We start from the raw sequence: 22,481 nt of genomic DNA on the forward strand, positions 1-22,481 counted from the left end.
ATCCGAGACTTTTCAAAAAGGAATAATTCATAAAATAACTATAGGCTACATTACTTACTCTGACCATCAGCGTAAGTAATGTCTACTAAAAGTGATGACAGACATTTAAACATAAAAAATTAAATAAAGACTGATCACTATCATCTGTTCAGCTCCAAAGTTTACTTTGGGTGGGTTCAGATATAGGCCAAGGACAAATAAATCGCACTTAAGGGTCCTACTGTCCTTGTGTCTGGAAAAACACTGCACTGCCATCTCATGGTCAAGGTCATGAGAAAACCTAAGTACTACAGAGTACTGACCATGACAATCACTTGTTCACAAGGGACAAGTAAGTAGGGTGATATTATTTCATTTCCACTTATAGTCCATTCACTTGCTACTCAGTGACAACCGGTAGGATGAGGGGTTCGATAAAATGACTACCCAATATGTACCCAATGGTGTCACTTCTAGAATCCACACTGAATACCAGTAAATTAAACAGTGAAACAGAGCAATATTCAATGTGGATTTTAATTGCCATCTACACACAGTATCATGATTTGAGACAAAGGGATACAAAAGTAGTCTGGATTCTTTGTTTTATTGAAGCCAGGGCTGACAGACACTTTTCCTTATCTTTGTCGGCACAAAAAGCGAGATACCACATGGCTGCATACGGCATCATGTTATAGCCATACAATCACACTCATTTGAATATGTCCAGGGCACAAACACAGTACTCCATGTGGTTAAAATGTGTTTATATCCTGAATAAAATGGACTGTAAGCAAAAGATTTTAAATCTCCTATATGTGTATATTTTCAAGGACTGAAGGCATAGCACTAAAATGATGTATAGAGCAGTCGCTTTTAACTTAAGCTTTAAAAAAATGTTACAAGATCTCTTTTTCATTCAATCTCGGGGATATCCAATCATCAAAAACTTGCAATTTGGAAATCAAGCAGAGTGAGTACTTTTCCTTGATGTACTAGCCAAACATACAGATTTCTGTTTGGCTAATGCTGATGTTTAGTAACTATGTGGAGACAAACATCAGACGAGTGAACGAGTTCATGAATTTCTAGGCTGTTACCAACCTAAAATGTCTATCCTATATAATTTAAGCTAAGTAATGCTTGCAAACAGCAACCATTGTTGTGCAGAAAAAAACGAACAGAATAATACTGAGATGCTCTGCAATTGGCAGGTGTGACAGAAATACACCTGAAAAACTAAAGGAGCACTGACATGCATTTTAGATGATTTGGATTTATTAAAAATCTCCAAGAAGGTTGAGGTTTAAATGTCTGGAGCAGATTTGACTGCCAGGGCCATGTTCGTTATACTGCTAATCCCCAAAATATTAACGCAATATTAAGTGCGTCATACTTGTAATTTATCAATACACGTTCTAAGCAGGCAGGAAGAAGAGTATGCATTCTCTAGTTTAAACAACATCTGGGGGTTCAATACAGCTCTCTAAATGAAAGTGCTTATTTCAACATAAGGAAATACTCCTGGCTGTCCCAATATTGTGCTTGAATTTCAGCAACTGATCTTAGATGGGAATTTTTGCCTAATGAAGATAAAAATATAAGCGTTTCATTCTTGATACAATCAAAATCCAGCCCGTTCTCATCTTATTCTTACTACAGATTGGTTCATGCAAAATAAAGTAGACTGCACACCTCTTGGTCTTGTAATTTTTTTCCCCCTTACAGAGCAAAATAAAAACATTTGTTAGCCTGGCAACTCAAGTAGGGGTTAAGTACACCTTAGAATGTACTTTGGAATGATGGGTGTTCCACGCAGGGCCAGGGGAGATGGTCACCTGGAAATCAAATGAGACTATTTACACAAACAGAACACACCAATTGCTGCATCTTTGGTTCCAGGTTCCAATTCTATGTAGTTTCCGTTGTTGTTTAAAAAGCCAAGTAGCTTCTCTTACAGTTTATTAAATCCATGTTACAATTGCTGATCTGCAAATTAACCATAGCTAGACTGTAGGTAGATTTGAGGGTGATCATTTAGTTATTTCATTGGTGATTAATCAAATAATCGTACGATTATTACAAATAATTTGATATGGTACAGTATTAGATTGGATGTAATTGTTCAAAAGTTTACAAAAAACATTGGCAAAACTAGGACAATTTAAAAACCTACTAAGGACACAAGCAAAGGCTGATAATATTGACTAAGATCTACACTGAGTGAAGGCAGGGTGTACACATGGACAAAATGTGAACTGTGTGTACACTGAAGGCAAAAAGCCAGCATTGTAAATGGGCACTGAAGATCACACAAAAGATCTGTGGACAATGCAATTTCCTACTGGGCCACGATTTCTACACCTACATCATGTAGAAATCGGGAATGTTTAACCTGACCTGCCATATAGCTTGTATAAAAACATTTGAAACTGAAAAAGAACAGAGCTAAATTTCCTTTTTAAGGATAACCCATTTCATTAAAACCGTAGTAATTGATTTCCAAATGCTTTGGCTACACAAGTTAGTGGTTTAAACCACACAAGTGTTCATCTGGGGGCCACAAACTCTAAACTTGTGGTTGCTTCTAAATATCTGCATCTAGATACCTTTACAGTTTATAAAATGAAAGGCATTCTCATTATTGCTCAAGTGAACAATGTTATCTAGGCCACAGAAGTAAGCTACATTTCTTTTGAAACCTTATGCAAAGACCACAGACTTGTTATACAAAAAAAAATTACTTGAATGACCGAACTGGACAACATTTTACCGTTGGTGCTACAGTGCATTTCCTCTTTAAGTAGACAAGCAGCTCTACTATGACACAAACAGTTACTGTGCCAGGCACTTGGGAGTTATAGTAGGAAAGATGCTGCCCCCAAAACACCTCTAGGCAAAAGAGCGTTCCACACTTGCCAATCCCAACAGTGCTCATTTTATCCCAGACATTTCTTCATCATTTTGTAAAATAATTGCATTTTGTACAAAATAAAACCTAAGCTTGAATTGCAATTTCGCTGATATTTACAGAATCTTTAAAGATGACTAGTTGGACCTGCCATTTTGTGGGCAGATGCCACTGTTTGCTTTCAGCTATCTGTATTTGTCACATTAGTGTCATGACGTCAGTGGAGTTTAACATATGAGATATAGCCATCTAAACCCTTTTCTAATCACAAACAGTGCAGAAAAAGAAAATAAAGATTTTTTTATATATATAAATACATCAGTATCATATCTAACCTTTTTTACATACACTTGCAAGTATTTCATTTTTTTTAATTAATATATTTAGGGTTTAATTGTTCTTATCACAACTGCTTTCCTTCCATAAGATTAGCTGAACAAGAGGCCACAGCACTTTTCCACTCTTTAAGCTTGTGTATCCCCTAGCTGAGGTCTCGCAGACCAGGGGATTTGGCTGCCTCCCAAGGAGTGTGCACGCATTACTTAACCTGACATCCCTTGCAAAAAAAACAACATTACAATTGAAGTAATAAGGACAGATACAGCCAAGTCTTCCTCCTTCTCCAAACCTCCAACTTTCGTTCTTTCGCCATATTACCAAAATATCTGATAGCATCTCAAACTCATTTGGCAAAACTACTGTCTGCTGACTGATATACACATTGGGAATTTGGTCTTATTTAGTTATTTTTTTATGCTTGTGTGTTTGTTTTCCAGAGTATTTGCAGTGGACAATGCTGTTGTTGCGTTCACACTTCGTTCTCTGTTGGTGTGTTGTTAGCTGTAACCATGGAGTCCGGTTTGCGAGTCATTCTATCCAACTCTGCCTGGACGTCAGTCAAAACCGGCTTCTGCCCTTGGAAAATAAAAGAGAGAGCAGAAAGTAATCTCCTGTAGCTTCTGTGCCTGTACTAGAAATAAGACATTGACTTATGGCCAGGCCAGCAAGCGGATGGAAACTGACGGAGATGTGGTCCCATGCTAAATGACTTCCGTTGCATCACGTGACAAGTACACGCACACATGCAAAACCAATCCTGAGACATTAAAAAAAACATTCCATGCATATTCTTTCAGTTTTATGTCATTAGCTGCACAAGGCCATTAGGCCATGGCAGTGCAAGTATGCTGAGATAATGGGTTAATACAACTTCATACTGAATGGACGAACAAAAACGAGAGACAAGCAGTGAGCCGTGGTACGTGCTTGGTGTCATTTGGGGTGGTTATGTGACATTTTGCAGCCAAAGAATGACACATTGGTAACAGCTGTGGTGTCCCATGCATACAGGCCTTTCACTAGTTCCTCCAATGGCAGAGGAGTTTAGTGGAACTCTTCCCCTCCTCTAGGACCTGCCAAGAACTCCCTCTCTTTCAGGCTCTAGGGGTAAACCTCCAAACAGCATGGCCCAAAGGCAACAACAAGAGGCAGTTAAACCAGAGAGAAGCCAGTGACACCCTGGAGGGCCAGGCCAGAGGAGGCCGTACCTGTTTTCTTGACAGATCCTGGAGATCCTGCTCCGGCAGCTCCGGTGCCTGGACTCCCAGGGGACCCAGTCTTTTTACTCAAAAGGCTGTTAAAGAAGTTGGCCAGCACTCCCTCGTTTGCTGCTGCTCCTGAGACACAAACACATGAGACAAGCATCCCTTAGGATCAGAACCATGATATTTAAATGAGAGATCTCTCTTCCATACAATTCAGGCACGTAACAGTTATTACTGTATGATGATGATATTCATCACAAAAAAACATCAGTGCACATACAGGATCATACTTTAACTGGAACACCATTTACATAACTCAATGCACATGCATTCCTAGAGGATTAACTGTCGGTTTTTGTATAGCGTATCCAAATCCTTTCCTCCCCACATGTCCTTGCCAACAGCAACCAACTACAGGGTGGGGGTTGCAGGTCTCAAATAAATTTGGTTTAATTTAAGCAGATCTATTCACGCTGGCATGCACGGCTCCCCCACTGAGCTTAATGGAGAAAATGTCAATATTTCTCCCCAAGCAAGGCCAGCGGAGGGAGGTGTGCAGGAATCTATTGTTAATGGAATTATTTCAATAGCTACCTCAGGGGGGCAGTGGTTAGACAGCAGTCACCCACTTCCAACACCCAAATGAAGTGTTGCCCAAATGACTGCCAGTTCTCATACAACAGTTTCAATGATGCTCTGTAAAAACACAAATAAAGGGTGGGCAGTAAGTTCCAGTGGTCCAACTTACCCTTCATGTTGGGGTCAGGTTTCTTGACCGCGGTCATTGGTGAGACGCTGGCCACATTGGTACAGCCTGTACGGCCAGTGGGTCGAGGAGAGCCAGAAGCAGTCCGTCCAGGAGATTCCTGAAACACAGACGGAAGACAAAGAGCGGAGTAGTGAGGCAATTAAAATTAATCATGGCTCCTATTGATGAAATGATTGTCATCCAACACGCATGTCAAGAAAATGTGGCAATGGAAAAAAAAAAAATTAAAAAAAAAATTAAAAAAGTGGTTGTTGTTATCACACTTACTGTTGCTCCTCTTGTTGGTGTGGCCGGCTGCTTGGCCAGCAAAGACTTAACAGACAAAAATAAAAATGGTGTGAGACAAAATATTTACATTTTCATTTTTCCTGAAATAATTTAGCCCATAAAATTCAGCATTTGTATCTTATATTTTCCAACCCCCATAACATTCCCAGAAACATTTTCTTACATCACAGATTATGGGCATAGTAGAAACAAACATTGTATGGATGGATACAGGTAGCTTGACCTTATAGGGACTGACTGAAGCCCACTACAAAGAGGAAGCGCTCTTCGCCCTGAGGCAACCATGTGATCTCTCAGAAACAACACCCTTTCAACCAATTACGCTAAAGCCCTGGGAGTTCTCAGGCTCCTGATTTGCCCGTGAGGAAGTGCAGAATAGGAACCCCAGGCTTTGAAGGAGAACTCCTGATTTGCCCGTGAGGAAGTGCAGAATAGGAACCCCAGGCTTTGAAGCCTGGGAAAGGCTAATAAAATTAAACTGGCTCCACTATCCACAATCCTAGCTTTGAACAAAACCAATATTTTTTTTCTCAGCTCACTACCATTTAGTGTGCATCTTTAGAAGAGATGACATGGAATTGCAAACATAAAAGGCATTCAGAACTGTGTGATCTGGAATGTAAACAAACACACATACCTGTTGCTTCATAAGGAAAACCTGTTCGTCCTCTGCGTTTACCTCCTTATCATGAACCAGCTAGAGAGAGAAGACGTGAATGTCAAAGCAAGGGAGATGCGTAAGGAACATTTGTAAAATTCCAAAAGTCCAAGACATGTTATCTGTAGAAGTCTTATGATCCTACCTTCCGTACTGGAGGCTTCATGATGAAGTCTTCAAAGGGGTCTTCAGGTCTCACCGTTGTGAAATTTTCATGCAAAATTGCAATCTTCTTCTCATTGTCCCATCCAGATGGACTAGGAAAAGAAAAGTTTTGTTTGGTACTCGAGCAATGACCAATAGTTTGTTACAATAACTTTCAAAGACAATACAGTACACGTTCATATAACTTCAGAACTGTCCACCAGTTAAAAGCCTAGCTTTTAATGGCGTTGGGCCAGTAACTGAAAGTTAGCTGGTTCGAATCCCTGAGCCAACTAGGTGAAAAATCTGTCGATGTGCCCTTGAGCAAAGCACTTAACCCTAATTGCTACTGTAACTCGCTCTGCATAAGTGTGTCTGCTAAATCAGTGGTTCCCAAACTGTGGAGGAGTGTGAGGGGTTGGCAGGGGTATGCAGTCCAGCATAAAGCTTACTCTTGAAAGTTGTAATAGTAGAATGCACAAGGTGAAATTTCAATTGGGTAGTGCATCATCAGTTCCTCTTGTCATGTTAGTCATTGCATATCTTAGAGAACTATTTATAACTTGTCAGAAATGTCCAGATGAACTAGCCCATGTCAGCCAACGTTTAAATTTATTTTTTTTAGCCCAAAGATGGTTGTAATTTTTTTGTCACTCAAATATCACGAATACACATTACATTGGCAAAATGTATAGAATTGCAAGAAAATTTGCTTTAAAACGGCAAAATGTTCTTTGCAACAGATAACAAAATGTGTAGAACTGCAGGAAATAAGCTTTGAACCTACAAAGTTTTCTCCACCAACAAGAGGGGTGTGGAAAATTTGTCATAAACAGTGCTTGTGACCATATAAATAGACATTGGGTGCTCGCAGGGGGGTGGGGTGCGAGGTGTTCCCCAACGCTGGAAGGGGGGCCCCCCTATGCTAAATGACTAAAAGAAAAAACGTAGACCTTTTTATTTTTGAGGAAATTAAAGGGCAAATCACAAGATGGAAATTAATGTTACCTCAATATGTGGGCACCTAACAGAGCATACCTGAGCATTCACTTACATTAAAATAGCATCCTTCTCCACCACTAAGGCAGGCGTGGTGAACTGGAAGTCGTATATTTTGTGCACTATGTATTTATAGAGGAGGTCCAGGTTCTTCTCCTCTTTGACAGATGTGTAAATCAAGGCAGCTCCATCTGTCAGGTGGGGTTAAGGAACATGCAGAGACATGATAGGGCACAAAATTAAATAGAACACTATTATATCTCTATGGTGGGGCCTGTCATTCTAAGGGAGAGTGTTGTGTTTGAGTAGAAAGGATACACTGTAAGCAGAATCGTCGGATGTGGGACTGGATGAAGTCGAAGTGCTCCTCTCTGAAGTCGTGCTCCTTCTCTAAAACACTGACTGCGTCACACTGTGGAGAGAGATATTGTTATAACACTGTACATTGCCATAATATGACATTTGAAATGTCTCTATTCCCTTTAAAAACTTTTGTTTATCTATTTGACTTGCTTTGGCAAATGTAAACATATGTTTCCCATGCCAATAAAGCCCTTAGAATTTAACTGAAAGAGAGATAGCGAGAAAGAGCGAAGTACACAGCAACAACTGGAGCAAGAAAACCATACCCTCCTGCGGGACATAAAAATGACTTCGCTCACTACGCCATGCCTCCCTTTCAGTCTCAGCCACGACCCTCCCCCACTTCCGCTCTCCTCCCCTCCACTCGCTTGCAAGTTTCCCCTCCTCCCTCTAGGAAGGAGCAGTAAAAGCCTGCAGGCAGGCACCACCCTGTCTCTCACACAGATAAACTTCTCCACAGTGACCACAAGATGGTTACCTTGACAACAACAAGGCTGACTGGCTGAGCATGACTCAGGGAATGCCAGGCTAGCTACTTCCTGAAATTAAAAAATGGCAGTAGCAAAGACAGCAGGCCTGATTAAATATGCATACCCAAGTGCAACAATCATTGGGACTTATAGGGATATTTCGCGATTTTAGCAATGATGTTCTTTATCTACTTCCCCAGAGTCAGATGAACTTGTGGATACCATATATATATATATATATCTCTGTGTCCAGTATGAAGGAAGTTTGAGGTAGTTTTGCGAGCCAATGCTAACTAGCGTTAGCACAATGACTGGCAGTCTATGGTATCTGCTAGCATGCTTCATCAGTTAACCTGTGTATCTGTGTCAGCGAGTAAACTGGCATTCACATTCCTTATAGCTCTGTAAACTGCAGCAGTTAGTGAGAACTACACATTGCACTCAATCTGTCAATCAAAATCAATGACACAATGGATTTAGAAAATACAGCAAATAGTCTGAAAATATGGAACACCAAATGACAGCAGTCTCTTCGAAGACATACCACACTTCAAATCCACAAATTCCCTATGTATAGTGCCTGAAGAGAGGACACTTCACTAATGTTCTGAGTATATTCAACGAACTTTACTAAAGACCAAGATGAATTCCCCAGGAGTGAAATAACCCTTTTCTCCCTAAAGGCAGAAGAGAAACAGAAAAACAGTGAGCAGTGAAAAGAACACATTCACTCGTCCTCGTCATAACTAGCATGTGAAGTGCTGATGACTGACAACAGTGTGTTCTTTTAAAGCAGCCATTTGCCAGAAGCTCATGGACATGGAATAATGTGGTGCTTTCATGGGCTGAAGATGCTGCCTCACGGGCAACACTAAAAACCAGCAGCTCAAGACAGGGGATGATCAGGCACCAACCATGAAATGGATTGCCAGAGAGGAGAGTCAACGGTGTACTAGTTAGTTGTGGGCCCGTGTAGAATCTGAGGCTCAGTGTTATTTAAAATCTTTTAGTACAAAAATTGGCTATTCATTTCAATACTGGTGCCTAAAAATGGAAGGCTACTTCTTTCAGGTACCAATATTCAACCAGCCTCAACTTACCTTTGTGCAAACTATTAGCACTGGAATGCCCAAGTTGTGTGTGAGTACGTTTTCCCCGAGCGGTAGCACCACGCCCTCGTCTTCCCCCCCTGCAGGGGGAGCCCGTCTCTGGGGAGAGGCTGGGTCGGCTCCCTCCGGCTCTGTGTACTCCTGGAAGGCCTTCACCACTGTGGGGCAGACAGGGGACGGCCGCATTGGTTAGGCCAGTCGCAATGAACCTTCTTCATTTGGAGGATCAATAATCTTTACAAGATTTAAACACAGGTTGTATAGAGAGCATATATTTTCTTCTGATTGAAATAAAGCATGCAGGACAGCATCACAAATGGGTACTCCATAACTAGGGCCCTGAGTTTTTAAAGACCAAGTGACCTGAAATGGAGAAAGAAAATGTAGTCCCCATTCTTAACAGATGATGTTGAGTTTCTGCTTGCCTGTCCTGTAGGCTATGTAGGGAAGGACTGGGGTCTTACCCTTGGCTATCAAGGCACTCAGCCCCTCACACTCCCTGTTCTCCAGACCCAGCCATTCTCACTGAGCTACAGAACTCGCTACACCAGGTCTGTAGAGACGTGAGCTTATCTGAAGGCAGCTCCTCTCCTGCCTGCTCCACTACCAGGCTGGAGAATAACTCCCACTGTGTTTTACACACAAATAACTAACCGTCTGCTGTAGTCAAGCAGACAACAACCCATCCATCGTCTATATGATCATGCCACTATGTGCTGTCGACTCCATCTCAACAAAATATCAAAATTATCATTTGCTTCTCCTAGACTTGCTACAGGACGCAACCCTAGAGACTGTAGTCGGTAGATATGTAAACAAATGCAAAAGCTTTTAGTACGACTTGCTAATATATTTACACTCCAAAGAGCTTTACTAACATGATTAGTAAGAGTGATGGATGCATATATTGCTACAGTAAAACACAAAGGCTAGGTCTATTCTTACAAGGTCTATTTTGGTATAAAGCAGAAGCTGTATGCTGCTGTATGCATCCCAGCACAGCAGCACTGAGCAGTGGTCTGGGAAGGCACTTCCCCTTCCTCAGGAACCTGAGGAATATGGTTACAGCTGACCCTGAGAGCCAGTGTTGCTACAGGACTTTCCTCCACCAGGAACAAAACAGAACGACCCTTAGGGTGCTGGGTTGCCTGGCCTCAGCCCTGTGATTTAAACTCCAGCTGATTGGGAGCAGGGATGAGATCAGACTGCCTGTTCAGGCTCTGATCTGTGCCAGCTAAAGCTGCAGGGGGCCAGCAGAGCCTGGATGCAACAGTCTCAACTAACAAAGACAAACCAAAAGATACAAATGTGCAATTTCCCTAGTGTAACACTATGGCATTTAGACTATTGGACAAACAATTATCTCCAAAGAACTCAAATAACTGGTTGTACAAAACAAATGCCTCCCTCACATGGTTTTCCTTGAAGAACATTCTTAGGCAGGCACTTTTCAGCCATCGAGCTGTGTTTTTGTCCTTGGATATTTTGGTAGACTGCCTTGGTGGGAGTGACATACATAGTTTTGGCCTACATTTCTTACATAACCCGACTAAGCGGCAAAACGTCTTTACTGAGGTAACAACAGTAAAGTGCCTGTCAGAAAGGTGCAGTGGTCACACTTCTAACCTTCATCTGTACAGTTATAAAATCAGACACCACTTTAAATCAGAAGGACAGAGACAAGAGCGTGAATCATCCATCGTTCGACTTTGCCCACTTAACCGTTCTAGTACAAACATAGGTGGGGCCAAATAGCTTTACAGTGTAAGCATTAGCCTTGATAAAACTTTATGAACAATGTGAAGCATAATTTTCTTTTTCCTGCACGACCCTTCAGCTTTGTGGCCTGTAATGCAGAAACATAACACAGATAATACTGAATTCTGAAAATGACAGTTGTGAATAGAAAAACTGTTGATCTGTGTTATTTCAGTGCATGATACAGCAAGGAATGGTTCTGCTACAGAGCACCATCAAGCTGCTCCAGTTTCAACTGAGCCAGAACGTCCTGCCCACTCGATATCCCTTCCATGCTTAGACTCACTCTGGTGTCAGAAGAAACCATGATGCAACACTGCTGTAAGAGCGCCTGGACACCGGCCATCCCTCCTCCCTTTGGATATGTTGGACTAGTCCGACATGTGCAGTGATGACATCATTACTGACATCCTGAAAGATGAGCACTGTCTGGATGATATGCTACTCTGCTAGATTAGAAAGCTGGAACTGCTTGTGGGTGGCGTGTATTCCTGCCAAACTCTTTTGTTGGAGCATATGCCAGCCTGGCTACCTGTGTTGGATATCAGCAAACACCATTCACCAAAATTAGGCCTACACTATTGAACAAAGTAAAATGTATTTACTAGTACAACACAATCCACAATGAAAAACAAGGCTTTACTATGCAAATGCTTTCCTCCCTATATTGAGAAAGACAAACCAAGTCTTCATCTACCAAAATTAATGTAATTTAGCCTACGGTATAGATTCAGCAAATCACAGATTATTTGTCCAGTAGAAGCATTCAGGTTATGCAAAATATTCACAATATTTGCATAGAATGCACTAATGTGCTACCTTACCTCAAAGGTTGTTTTGCCTTCAGAAACATCATCCTTCTGCCACTTCCCCTTCCACACATTTCAGTTTATCAACAGTTAGGCCTAGTGGTTCTCCAATCACAAAACTGACACTTAAAATCCAGAGTAGTCATAGGCCTACAGTGGATTGATGACAAAAACAATGGTGAACCTATCCACTAGGTCTACATGTGCACATTAAGCATGGCATTGGTTTAGTTTTGATTGCAAAATCAAACCAATCTCTAAAGCATCTCCAAGTAGAGTAACCTTTAAAGACAGCCTGCTCAAGAGAACCTTAGATAACCCCAGGCTCTTGTAAGAGCATGCAACTTCAAAAAGCACAAAAGAGCACTTCATGATCATTTCTAAAAAATTATCTGGAGGGAGCACTCAGTATAAGACAGTGATCAACAGAGCAGGCTTTGGTCATGACTGAGCACAGCTGATAATCATGGGCCTTTCTGATGACCTACAAACTACCATGAGCATGTGTAATTTTATACTTCAGTGTCTGTGCTTTCTACTGCTGTTCCCTTTAGTTTAAATGTAAAAATCAGCCAGCATCCAAATGTAGCCTAAATCTGTTGTGTAAGCATCCATCTCATTGTGTAAGCATCCATCTCATTGGCTCTGTCTGGGATGTTCACTATGCTGCAGACACTTGCCAAACAAAACCATGTCATCAGCTCCACAAGCATCTCACAACATAAAAGGCAGCAATTATCATCACCTCTACTGTCTGACTGCCAAACAAACACAGCTCAATGTTAGGACTGGCTTGGACAATCAACCCCACAGACACTTTGTCGCAGCAGCCAAGGTGAAGTAGATGATTCAGCACTACTTACTTCTCTGCTCCATATCTCTCATCTCCTCCGGTGGGATCTTGAGCTTGTCCACATGATCACGCAGCACGCTGGCCCACTTCTGGAGCGACTCCATGATGGTCCAGGGTCTTGACATGTCTGCCACAAACACTGCCAAGCTGTCGTTCAGCGACTCTGCTGTCACTGCAAACTTTAGCAGGCCTTTGTGATACAAATCCCCATCCAGGATCCACACGTTACAGCGTGTAAGGTCTGCAAAAATTCAGAGATGTACAGTCACGCAAAAAATAACATTGTAAAAAATTAAAAAACATTTCTATTTCACCTTTATTTAACCAGGTAGGCCAGTTGAGAACAAGTTCTCATTTACAACTGCAAACATGTAGCCTAACCCATGTACACTTGTATTTTTTGCCACTGAAACAGGGAACTTACCATCTATGTCCTCATCATGGACATTCAGATACAGATACTCCAGGCCTCTTCCTTTCTTATTGTGCTCTGCTCCTTGGAGTTTTGCCATAATCGTTGTCTTTCCTGACCCATCCTCACCTGAAACATTTCCACACAAATGGAAATGTTATCGTGTTATTATTATGATTTGGTTAATTTGACTGAAAACATGTATTATTATTTGTATAACATGTAACCTCTCCTGAAAATATGCTACTTCTCCCTTTCGTAGTGATTAAAAGTTACTATAGGCCATGGATTTACACTTACCAAACACCAATATGTTCTTCCCGGATGGCAACTTAGAACTTGAACGTGTTGAAACCTCACTGAGAATTGAAGTCCTGAAGGGAATAACAATGCAATTAGTTTGCTAGCTAGTTATCACATGATGAAATTAAGTAGCCTAGGCCTAACACATAGCCTACTTGTAGGTGTCTGTCTGCCCACCAAGACCGTTAGCTAGCTATCACTTGTTATGCTAATTAGCCTACCTTGTCAAATGAGCTTTTGCGTGTCAGCATCAACTTGCCAGGTGTCAAGTCACCCAGGTAACGTGAGTCAGCAGTCACTGAGCATAGCTAGCTAGATCGTTTCTTAATTTTGTATATTTTATCAAATAAGTTTGACTGGCTTGGCATTATTAAAACATAGCTAGTTATGTAGGTGTAGCCGTAACTATCAAGGACCAACAACTATTCTGTGGCTACGGGGCAAGCTGGAAAGTAAGCTAGTTAACGTTAGCTAACTACTGTATATTATTTGGTCCTGCACAATCAGACGACAATAACTTGGCTAATTAGCTAGTTACTATAACGCGCCTGTTAGTAGTGTTGATATGGTGTGAATATTGGTTAGCCTGCCTAGTTATCTATAAGTTTGGCTCGTTTGTTATTGTAACTGGTTAGTTATGTACCTACACTAACTAGCTAAAGCGAAGTTGTGTAGCCTAGCTTACGTTTGCTATTGTAACTACGAGTTAGCAAGTTAACTGTTTTGAAGGCATCCGGGACCGTTGATGAGGGCACCCGGCAGTGACAAAGCACATTAAACAAGTTAGTAAAAAGCTTTTCCGTTACAGAAAATAGCACATTGTAAATCACGAGTACTTGAACTTGCCATAGGTTTTGTCCTTCCTCGTCTTCGTTGTTATTTTCCATAGTGTCGCCTGCCCCGGCTGCACCCAGGAGCTTCTTCTCCAGAACGGGAGCCATCTTCTTTCTACAGCCACAAAGAGTGAGGCGCGACTTGGGCGCCCTAGAACGTTGTTAAAACTGTGTGCAAGCGATTTACACCGCAACAAATCCCGGAGCGCGGCTCATCATTGACGGTGCAAAATCTATAGCTTAACAACACAGAGAAGTAGGATACCTACCACATTTTGCTATCAATCAAGCACCAGATACAGACCATGGGTCAAAGCTGATGATAATTTATGGTGATAATACCTCACTCCCTTTTCTGTGGCCCAATCAAAATATCTGAAGTGGGCTAGTGTACAATATTTTGCGCATACTAAACCGAGTGCATCTACTTAACTGTAGGTTTCAGACAGCCTCCTCCCAAAACTACATCTAATAATATCATAATGATTTAATCAATTATTTACTGTAATCATGAAAGGGGGAAAAAATAAGACAACGTAAAACAACAAGTTGCCATGAAAGTGTTGTGTAGGCTAATTGTGATCAGGCATAATAACAGAGAGCTCAGAACGCGTTGGCTTGCATGATGTCATCCTGCAATACTTTTTTTTTTTTTATATTGGGTATTGTACGCTTAACAACTGCAGCTCGGCCATAATCCACTTGGATAAATTTTGGGTGGAAAGAGCTGATTGCGCATCAGTTGCAAGACCAAAGAAAATGAACTGGAGCAGCAGAACAGACCATAAAGCAGTAGACAGTCGACCGTATAGCAGACAAGTAAAGTGATGCCACCTAGTGGAATCATAAGAAGGCAACATCTAGATTTAGATGTAGCGAGTGTATTAGTCACATGCACATGGTTGCAGATGTAAATGCACCTTACAGTGAAAATCTTAAACTCCGAGCTAACAATGAAGAGAAAATAATGGAATTTTAGCCTTTCATTTATCTATATTTATATTTATAAGAAAATACACGCTGGTACAGTATTCACTTGTATACTTAATAAATCAAATTGTATTGGTCACATACACATATTTAGCAGATGTTATTGAGGGTGTAGCAAAATGTAACGTTAGTTAGCTAGCTAACTTGCTAGCTGCCTTCCTTCAATGCTTGGTGTAACTGGCTTTACTGACAGACAAGACAGGGAGCTTATGTTAAAAGCTACCAAGCGTTGAACTAAAAACTAAAGTTAGCTAACATACCAAACCGATCTGTTTCTAGACGATCCGATCCGTGTACGGCGGTTCGCTCAATCAATATCTGAATTTAAACAACTAAGACGTATAATCATTTCGACTGCTTGAATTCAATTTTCTTAGGTCTTCCACAAGATTGAATTAATGAACAGAGACGGTGTGTGCGTAGAGGGGCTGCAAGAGGATGGATACGTTTACATTTGACATTTTAGTCATTTAACAGACACTCTTATCCAGAGCGATTTACAGTAGTGAGTGCATACATTTTAATACGTATGCTAGCTGTTTTCAAAGTAAAAGCTTTAAAGTGTTAACGATTTGGAGGAAATCATATACTTTTACCATTTGCATTGGGAACAGGTTTTTGTCAGAGGCTTGAGGGAAACAAGCCCCTGTTCTGCTTTTCTGCTTAATGACACTAATTTTGCTACACTGCAATACAATATATTACATTTATCGAACGTGTCATTCCAGCATGCTCAGTGTCCTTATATTTTTTTCACTAGCACACACAATTAGGTTACCTTCTCTGCAATTCCTAAGAGGTTTTATGCACCCCTCATACATCCTGCATCAGTTTCTGATACAAGGCCTAGCATTCCAAACGGAAATTATAGATTGGATAGTGTGTCCTTTATACTAATAAATGCTTACTACCAAACAGTAAGCTATGAGTTCACATTACCATGAAAGATACTCTCATATCAAACAGTCGATGTAATTCCATAGTAGAGACAGAAGGTGACACTGTTCTCATAGTAATATTGCCTTCCAGAACTTGGTTCTTCAAAACCCTTATGATTGATTGCATATGATGTGCTTTGTAGAGCTTAGTAAGTGGAACTGAGCACACAAACCGTAAAACATTATACTTGAGGTGTATAGGAAGTCTATAAACTTACCCTCAGCCAAAGTCAATCTAACAAATTAACAATCGACTGGTAGTGGTGATAAAGGAAGCATTTTCTCATGTGTCATGCCTCAACACTCTGCCTGCGTGGGAAAGAACTTTGGTATAGTAAGGTTGCCAAATAGGTTGCTTATTCCCTAAGGCACATAAACGGCATTGGATGAGCTTGTGACAGTTGAGTTTACTGACTACATAATTGAATGGAAATGAATGTTTTCATGTCTTGGAAAAGTTCATTCCCTTTTAAGTGCCAATCAAATCCAAATCAAATTGTATTTGTCACATGCCCCGAATACAACAGGTGTAGACCTTACAGTGAAATGCTTACTTACAAGCCCATAACCAACAATGCAGTTAAAAAAATATATACTACATTTAAAATATAAATATAACAAATAATTAAGGAGCAGCAATAAAATAACAATAGGGAGGCTATATACAGGGGTTCTGGTGCAGAGTCAATGTGTGGGCACCGGTTAGTCGAGGTAATTAAGGTAATATGTACATGTAGGTAGAGGTAAAATGACTATGCATGGATAATAAACAGAGTAGCAGCAATGTAAAAATGGGGAGTGGGGTGAGGACAATGCAAATAGTTTGGGTATCCATTTGATTAACTGTTCAAGAGTCTTATGGTAGAAGTTGTTAATAAGCCTTTTTGACCTAGACTTTGCACTCCGGTACCGCTTGCCGGGCGGTAGCAGAGAGAACATTCTATGACTAGGGTGGCTGGAGTCCTTAGGAATTTTTTGGGCCTTTCTCTGACACCGCCTGGTATAGAGGTCCTGGATGGCAGGAAGCTTGGTAATCATATAGATGTAAGATCTTAATTTGATCACCCTGTAAATTCACCCTAGGACATTTAAAACTCCTAGTGTATTTGAGGTTTAAAAAGGCTACTAAAGTTTGTCATTTCCATTTAGAAATTTCAGACTTGATTTTCCCTTACGAAAAATGTATCAACCGCTACAGAAATATGCATTAATTATAGTCCACATTATAATTCAGATTTCCTGTTGCTGCAGGATTTTTTCCCTGCTGTAGGAGACTGACTCAAATTTAGATCCTACATCTGTATGCAGGATCTATGTAACCCTGCTACCACACCTCTCCCTATTCATTAGCATGTTCATTTCATGACTGCACTTTTTTCAATACCTGTTTGATTGCATTCCACACCATAAAGATGAGAGGCCAGATCCTCCTCCTCATTGATGAGTTGTGTGATCTAATCTCTGATCACTGATGGCTCCTGCCCAATGAGAGTAATCAAGTTAAAGCTGGTTCAGTCCACTCTTAGGAGAGACAGAAAAACAGGTCTCACTCTCTTGTTTTGTAAGGTGGAATCCAGAACGTCCTTAATGTGTTAATACATTATTACACATGTAATATCTGGTTCAGTAGTGGTTGGTCAAAGACTGTTGTCTAGCCTAGTAGGCTATTACAAGTGCTTGAAGTTAAATGCACATTATGTAGCATCTTTCCCTTGTGGTTGCTAAACAATTTCCATATACAATTACAGCTGAAAGAACACAAACAGATGCTATTCCTCCTTACCTATTCCTCTTTTTCTTTGATTTACATTTGCAAAGACGCTTTCCTTCAGTCCATCAAAACAAAATCCACTCCTGGGCAATAACACAAACTCCTCATGTTTCCTGTCTTGAGAACAAAATGGAATACTCTGCCGTTTTCTGTTTCAACATGTCCTGATTAATATTTTCCTGTTCCCTGTCTTTCAACGATGCAGATGATAACAATACAAGACCTACTGTACATGAAGAACTGTGTCATCTCTCGGGTGAACTGTACACACAAAAAAGAGCAAGTTGTAGATTTTCATTAAACCTCACTCGTAATATTGGGCCCATTATCACATAGAAGGCAAATAGCACAAAGGTGCCATATGTCAGGACACTTAAAATGGAAAAGTAATATTGAGAGTGACCTTTTGGCCCGCTGTCACCTTTACGAACAATAACTAACATGAAGAACAGTATGTTGAACCTACCGGAATCAGACACCATGTTCCTGAGGGTTTATGGCACAAAGGGCCGTAGCCACCCAAGTGGAAAACTGAGCCACTTCATGTTCTTCATGTTGTTCAACAATGGTCTCACAAGCATATTTCAGGCTGGATGTGACTCTGGAATCCAGTTTAGCCTCTGAGAGGTCCATGGATTTGCCATTCCGAGACGTGACCCTTTCGTAGGTCTTCCTGCTGTCTAAGGCACTAGGAGTTTAGAATTTTTTGCACACTTCTAACCTAAATCTAATGACATGGTGAAATTTGTTGTTGAATTCACGTTAGTTGACAACTCAACTAAATGTAAATCAAAACTAGACGTTGAAATGAGATCTGTGCCCAGTGGGCAGGGTCTGAGTTTTAATGAGGTCCGGAAAGTTGAAGCTCATTTACTGCATTTCTATACAATTTCAAGACTCTAAAATGCTATTTGGAGAACAGCAAAAACAAGCATGAATTGAAGCTGCAAGCAACATTGGCAGGGTTCATGCTGTGGGTTTCACGGTTGTCGTAGGAATGAGAGGACCAAAGTGCAGCGTGTGTGTCGTTCCACATTTTTATTTACACTGTGAAACTATGCAATACATAAATAAACTGAAAGACAAAAACAACAAACCGTGACGCAGAGGTGAAACATACACAACTCAAAATTAATCTCCCACAAACCCAGGTGGAAAAAACCCCTACTTAAGTATGATCTCCAATTAGAGACAACGAGGACCAGCTACCTCTAATTGGAGATCATCCCCCCCCAAAAAAACATAGAAATACAAAATTAGAACATGAACATAGAAATACAAACCATAGAAAAACACTCCCTCTCACGCCCTGACCTACTCTACCATAGAAAAGAACATCTTACTATGGTCAGGATGTGACATTGGGCCCACTGTGCCACCATCAGGACAAATTGGACACATCGCCCAAGGATGAGCTACGTCTGTACTCCTTACCAATCATGGAAAATATCAAACCTAAAAATCAACCAGCTCATTCTAAATACTTTTGATGTACAGTACCGGTCAAAAGTTTGGACACACCTACCGATTCAAGGATTTTTCTTTATTTTTACTGTTTTCTACATTGTATAATAAAAGTGAAGACATTAAAACTATAAATAACACATGGAATCATGTAGTAACCAAAGAAAATGTTAAACAAATCAAAATATATTTTAATATTTTAGATTCTTCAAAGTAGCCACCCTTTGCCTTGATGACAGCTTTGCACACTCTTGGCATTCTCTCATCCAGCTTCATGAGGAATGCTTTTCCAACAGTCTTGAAAGAGCTCCCACATATGCTGTGCACTTGTTGGCTGTTTTTCCCTTCACTCTGCGGTCCAACTCAGCCCAAACCACCTCAATTTGGTTGAGGTTGGATGATTGTGGAGGCCAGGTCATCTGATGCAGCACCATGACTCTCCTTCTTGGTTAGATAGCGCTTACACAGTCTGGAGGTGTGTTTTTGGGTCATTGTCCTGTTGAAAAACATATTATAGTCCCACTAAGCGCAAACCAGATGGGATGGCGTATCACTGCAGAATGCTGTGGTAGACCTGCTGGTTAAGTGTGCCTTGAATTCTAAATAGATCACAGATAGTGTCACCAGCAAAGCACCATCACACCTCCTCATCCATGCTTCACAGTGGGAACCACACATTCGGAGATCATCCATTCACCTACTCTATCTCACAAAGACACGGTGGTTGGAGCCAAAAATCTCAAATTTGTACTAATCAGACCAATGGACAGATTTCCGCCGGTCTAATGTCCATTGCTCGTGTGTGATGGCCCAAGCAAGTCTCTTCTTCTTCTTATTGGTGTCCTTTAGTAGTGATTTTTTGCAACAATTCGACCATGAATGCCGATTCACGCAGTCTCCTCTGAACAGTTGATGTTGAGATGTGTCTGTTACTTGAACTATGTGAAGCATTTATTTGGGCTGCAATCTGTGGTGTAGCTAACTCTAATGAACTTGTCCTCTGCAGCAGAGGTAACTCTGGGTCTTCCTTTCCTGTGGCGGTCCTCATGAGAGCCAGTTTCATCATAGCGCTTGATGGTTTTTGCAACTGCACTTGAAGAAACTTTAAAAGTTCTTGAAATTTTCCAGTTTGAATGACCTTCATGTCTTTAAGTAATGATGGACTTTTGTTTCTCTTTGCTTATTTGAGCTGTTCTTGACATAATATGGACTTGGTCTTTAACCAAATAGGGCTATCTTCTGTATACCACTCCTACCTTGTCACAACACAACTGATTGGCTCAAACGCATTAAGAAGGAAAGAAATTCCACAAATTAACTTTTAACAAGGCACATCAGTTAATTTAAATGCATTGCAGGTGACTACCTCATGAAGCTGGTTGAGAGAATGCCAAGAGTGTGCAAAGCTGTCAAGGCAAAGGGTGGCGACTCAAATATAAAATATATTCTGATTTGTTTAACACTTTTTTGGTTACTACATGATTCCATATGTGTTATTTTATAATTTTGATGTCTTCACTATTATTCTACAATGTAGAAAATAGTAAAGTAAAACTCTTGAATGAGTAGTTGTGTCCAAACTTTTGACTGGAACTGTATTTGACTATTTGTAATGATATTGATTACTTTAAAATGTCTTCTTCTCCTGAACCAAATTTGGTATGTAGCATCTATAGATGCACGTCTTTAAACACAACATTTCCCAAGAGTCTATCTAAAACAACATGGCTGATACGAACCAATGAACTTGCATTAATGTTTTTTCCTGTTCAACAGCGCCACCATGCGGCCAAACTCAACAACCATACTCCACAGGTTAGCTAGACTCACCTCCCTAAGCATGTATGTCAAATTTCATATTAACATGTGCCCATTACAGCACCACTGTGTGGTTTATCTAAATGTGCTTAGATATGTTGAGTCTTGACAGTGTTTGGAACATGTGTACCAATTTTTGTCACAATAAGAAGATCCTTGTCTGATTTGTACGCATTCATGTATGAGACCACACCCGTGAATGTTTATTGGTCAAAAGTGGTGTGTTTTTGTTACTCGTCTGGAAAATGTTGTGTTGAGAGACCTTGGTCCATACATGCCACATGTCAAGTTTTGTGCAGATCGGTCAATCCGTGCTAGAGGAAAAGCGTTTTAAGGGATTTTCACAAATTTGTAAATGGTGGAAAATCCATAATGGCGGACTTTATGGTTTTCCTGCAATTCTACACCTTTAGCCATGACAGTGTGATATCTGAGTGAGTGTGACTAACAAAATCGGAGCCTCCTGGACGTCAGGGTCACTGGGCACTCGCCCTGCCTGCCTGGGTCACTGGGCACTCGCCCTGCCTGCCCGGTTGGTAATTCGGCCATGATTGCTACAAGTTTAGATAGCTAACTAGACTAATTTACTTAGGTCTCTCTGTATTTGGCTGGGGAAGGCCGTCAATGTAAATAAGAATTTGTTCTTAACTGACTTGCCTAGTTAAATAAAAAGATTTAACATGTTTTCACAGACATGGGCTAATTGAGGGACAAAACAAGAAAGCTGCTGCAACCAATTTTAGAAATTGCACAGTGTGTATTCTTCTATTATAAACTCTGCAAGTTCAGACCTGACAGTTAGATTATTTTTCAACAAAAAAAAAACATCGACCTCGGTGTCCTCATATTGACTTTCTAAATGTAATCCGTTACTGATTACAATTGGACAGAACTAGTAATTGTAACGTAATCTGATTACATTGTTACTTTTAGATTACTTCCCCCTAAAGAAGCATTGGAAGACAAATGTTACCAATTGCAGGATAAATAAATGTTAACATAACTGGCCATTTATTGATGTTTAATTTATGGGTTGGTTATGTAGGCTTCATATTACAATATAAATATTAATGTAAAGATAATTGTAAGTCCAAAAATGGATGTAGCAACTACAGATTGCCCCTTTAAGTCTATCAAAAGTGTGTGAGTTTGAGCATGTGTCCATTAGGCCTATGGATGTATTTTCTTTTAATCAGCATGAATTAGATTGCGCAATAGACGCCCCACTTTATTCCACACTATGCAGATGTTGCAAGAGCGCATTTTCACTGGCTGTCCATTGTTTTTGAAACCAGTGA

The 22,481-nt window shown here is 40.5% G+C and overlaps 1 protein-coding gene across 2 annotated transcripts; it reads right to left on the reverse strand.

The window, feature by feature from the left end:
- Nucleotides 1–497: 497 nt before the first annotated feature.
- LOC106587279 (cytoplasmic dynein 1 light intermediate chain 2) lies at nucleotides 498–14,536 on the reverse strand. Of its 2 annotated transcripts, none has more exons than XM_014175517.2 (13): nucleotides 14,216–14,536; nucleotides 13,367–13,440; nucleotides 13,079–13,195; nucleotides 12,665–12,895; nucleotides 9,226–9,392; nucleotides 7,611–7,704; nucleotides 7,348–7,483; nucleotides 6,295–6,406; nucleotides 6,129–6,188; nucleotides 5,471–5,515; nucleotides 5,183–5,300; nucleotides 4,438–4,566; nucleotides 498–3,800 (listed from the first exon to the last, which is right to left on the reverse strand). In XM_014175517.2, the coding sequence occupies exons 1-13, from the start codon at nucleotides 14,308–14,310 to the stop codon at nucleotides 3,784–3,786; spliced, it is 1,395 nt and encodes a 464-aa protein (XP_014030992.1). In that variant the 5' UTR covers nucleotides 14,311–14,536; the 3' UTR covers nucleotides 498–3,783. The 2 variants fall into 2 exon arrangements, with proteins under 2 accessions (XP_014030992.1, XP_014030991.1); XM_014175516.2 differs by having other exon boundaries at nucleotides 498–3,805.
- Between the last annotated feature and the right edge of the window lie 7,945 nt (nucleotides 14,537–22,481).

The sequence above is a fragment of the Salmo salar genome, chromosome ssa26 (genome assembly GCF_905237065.1).
Source record: "Salmo salar chromosome ssa26, Ssal_v3.1, whole genome shotgun sequence".
Lineage (NCBI taxonomy): Eukaryota > Metazoa > Chordata > Actinopteri > Salmoniformes > Salmonidae > Salmo > Salmo salar.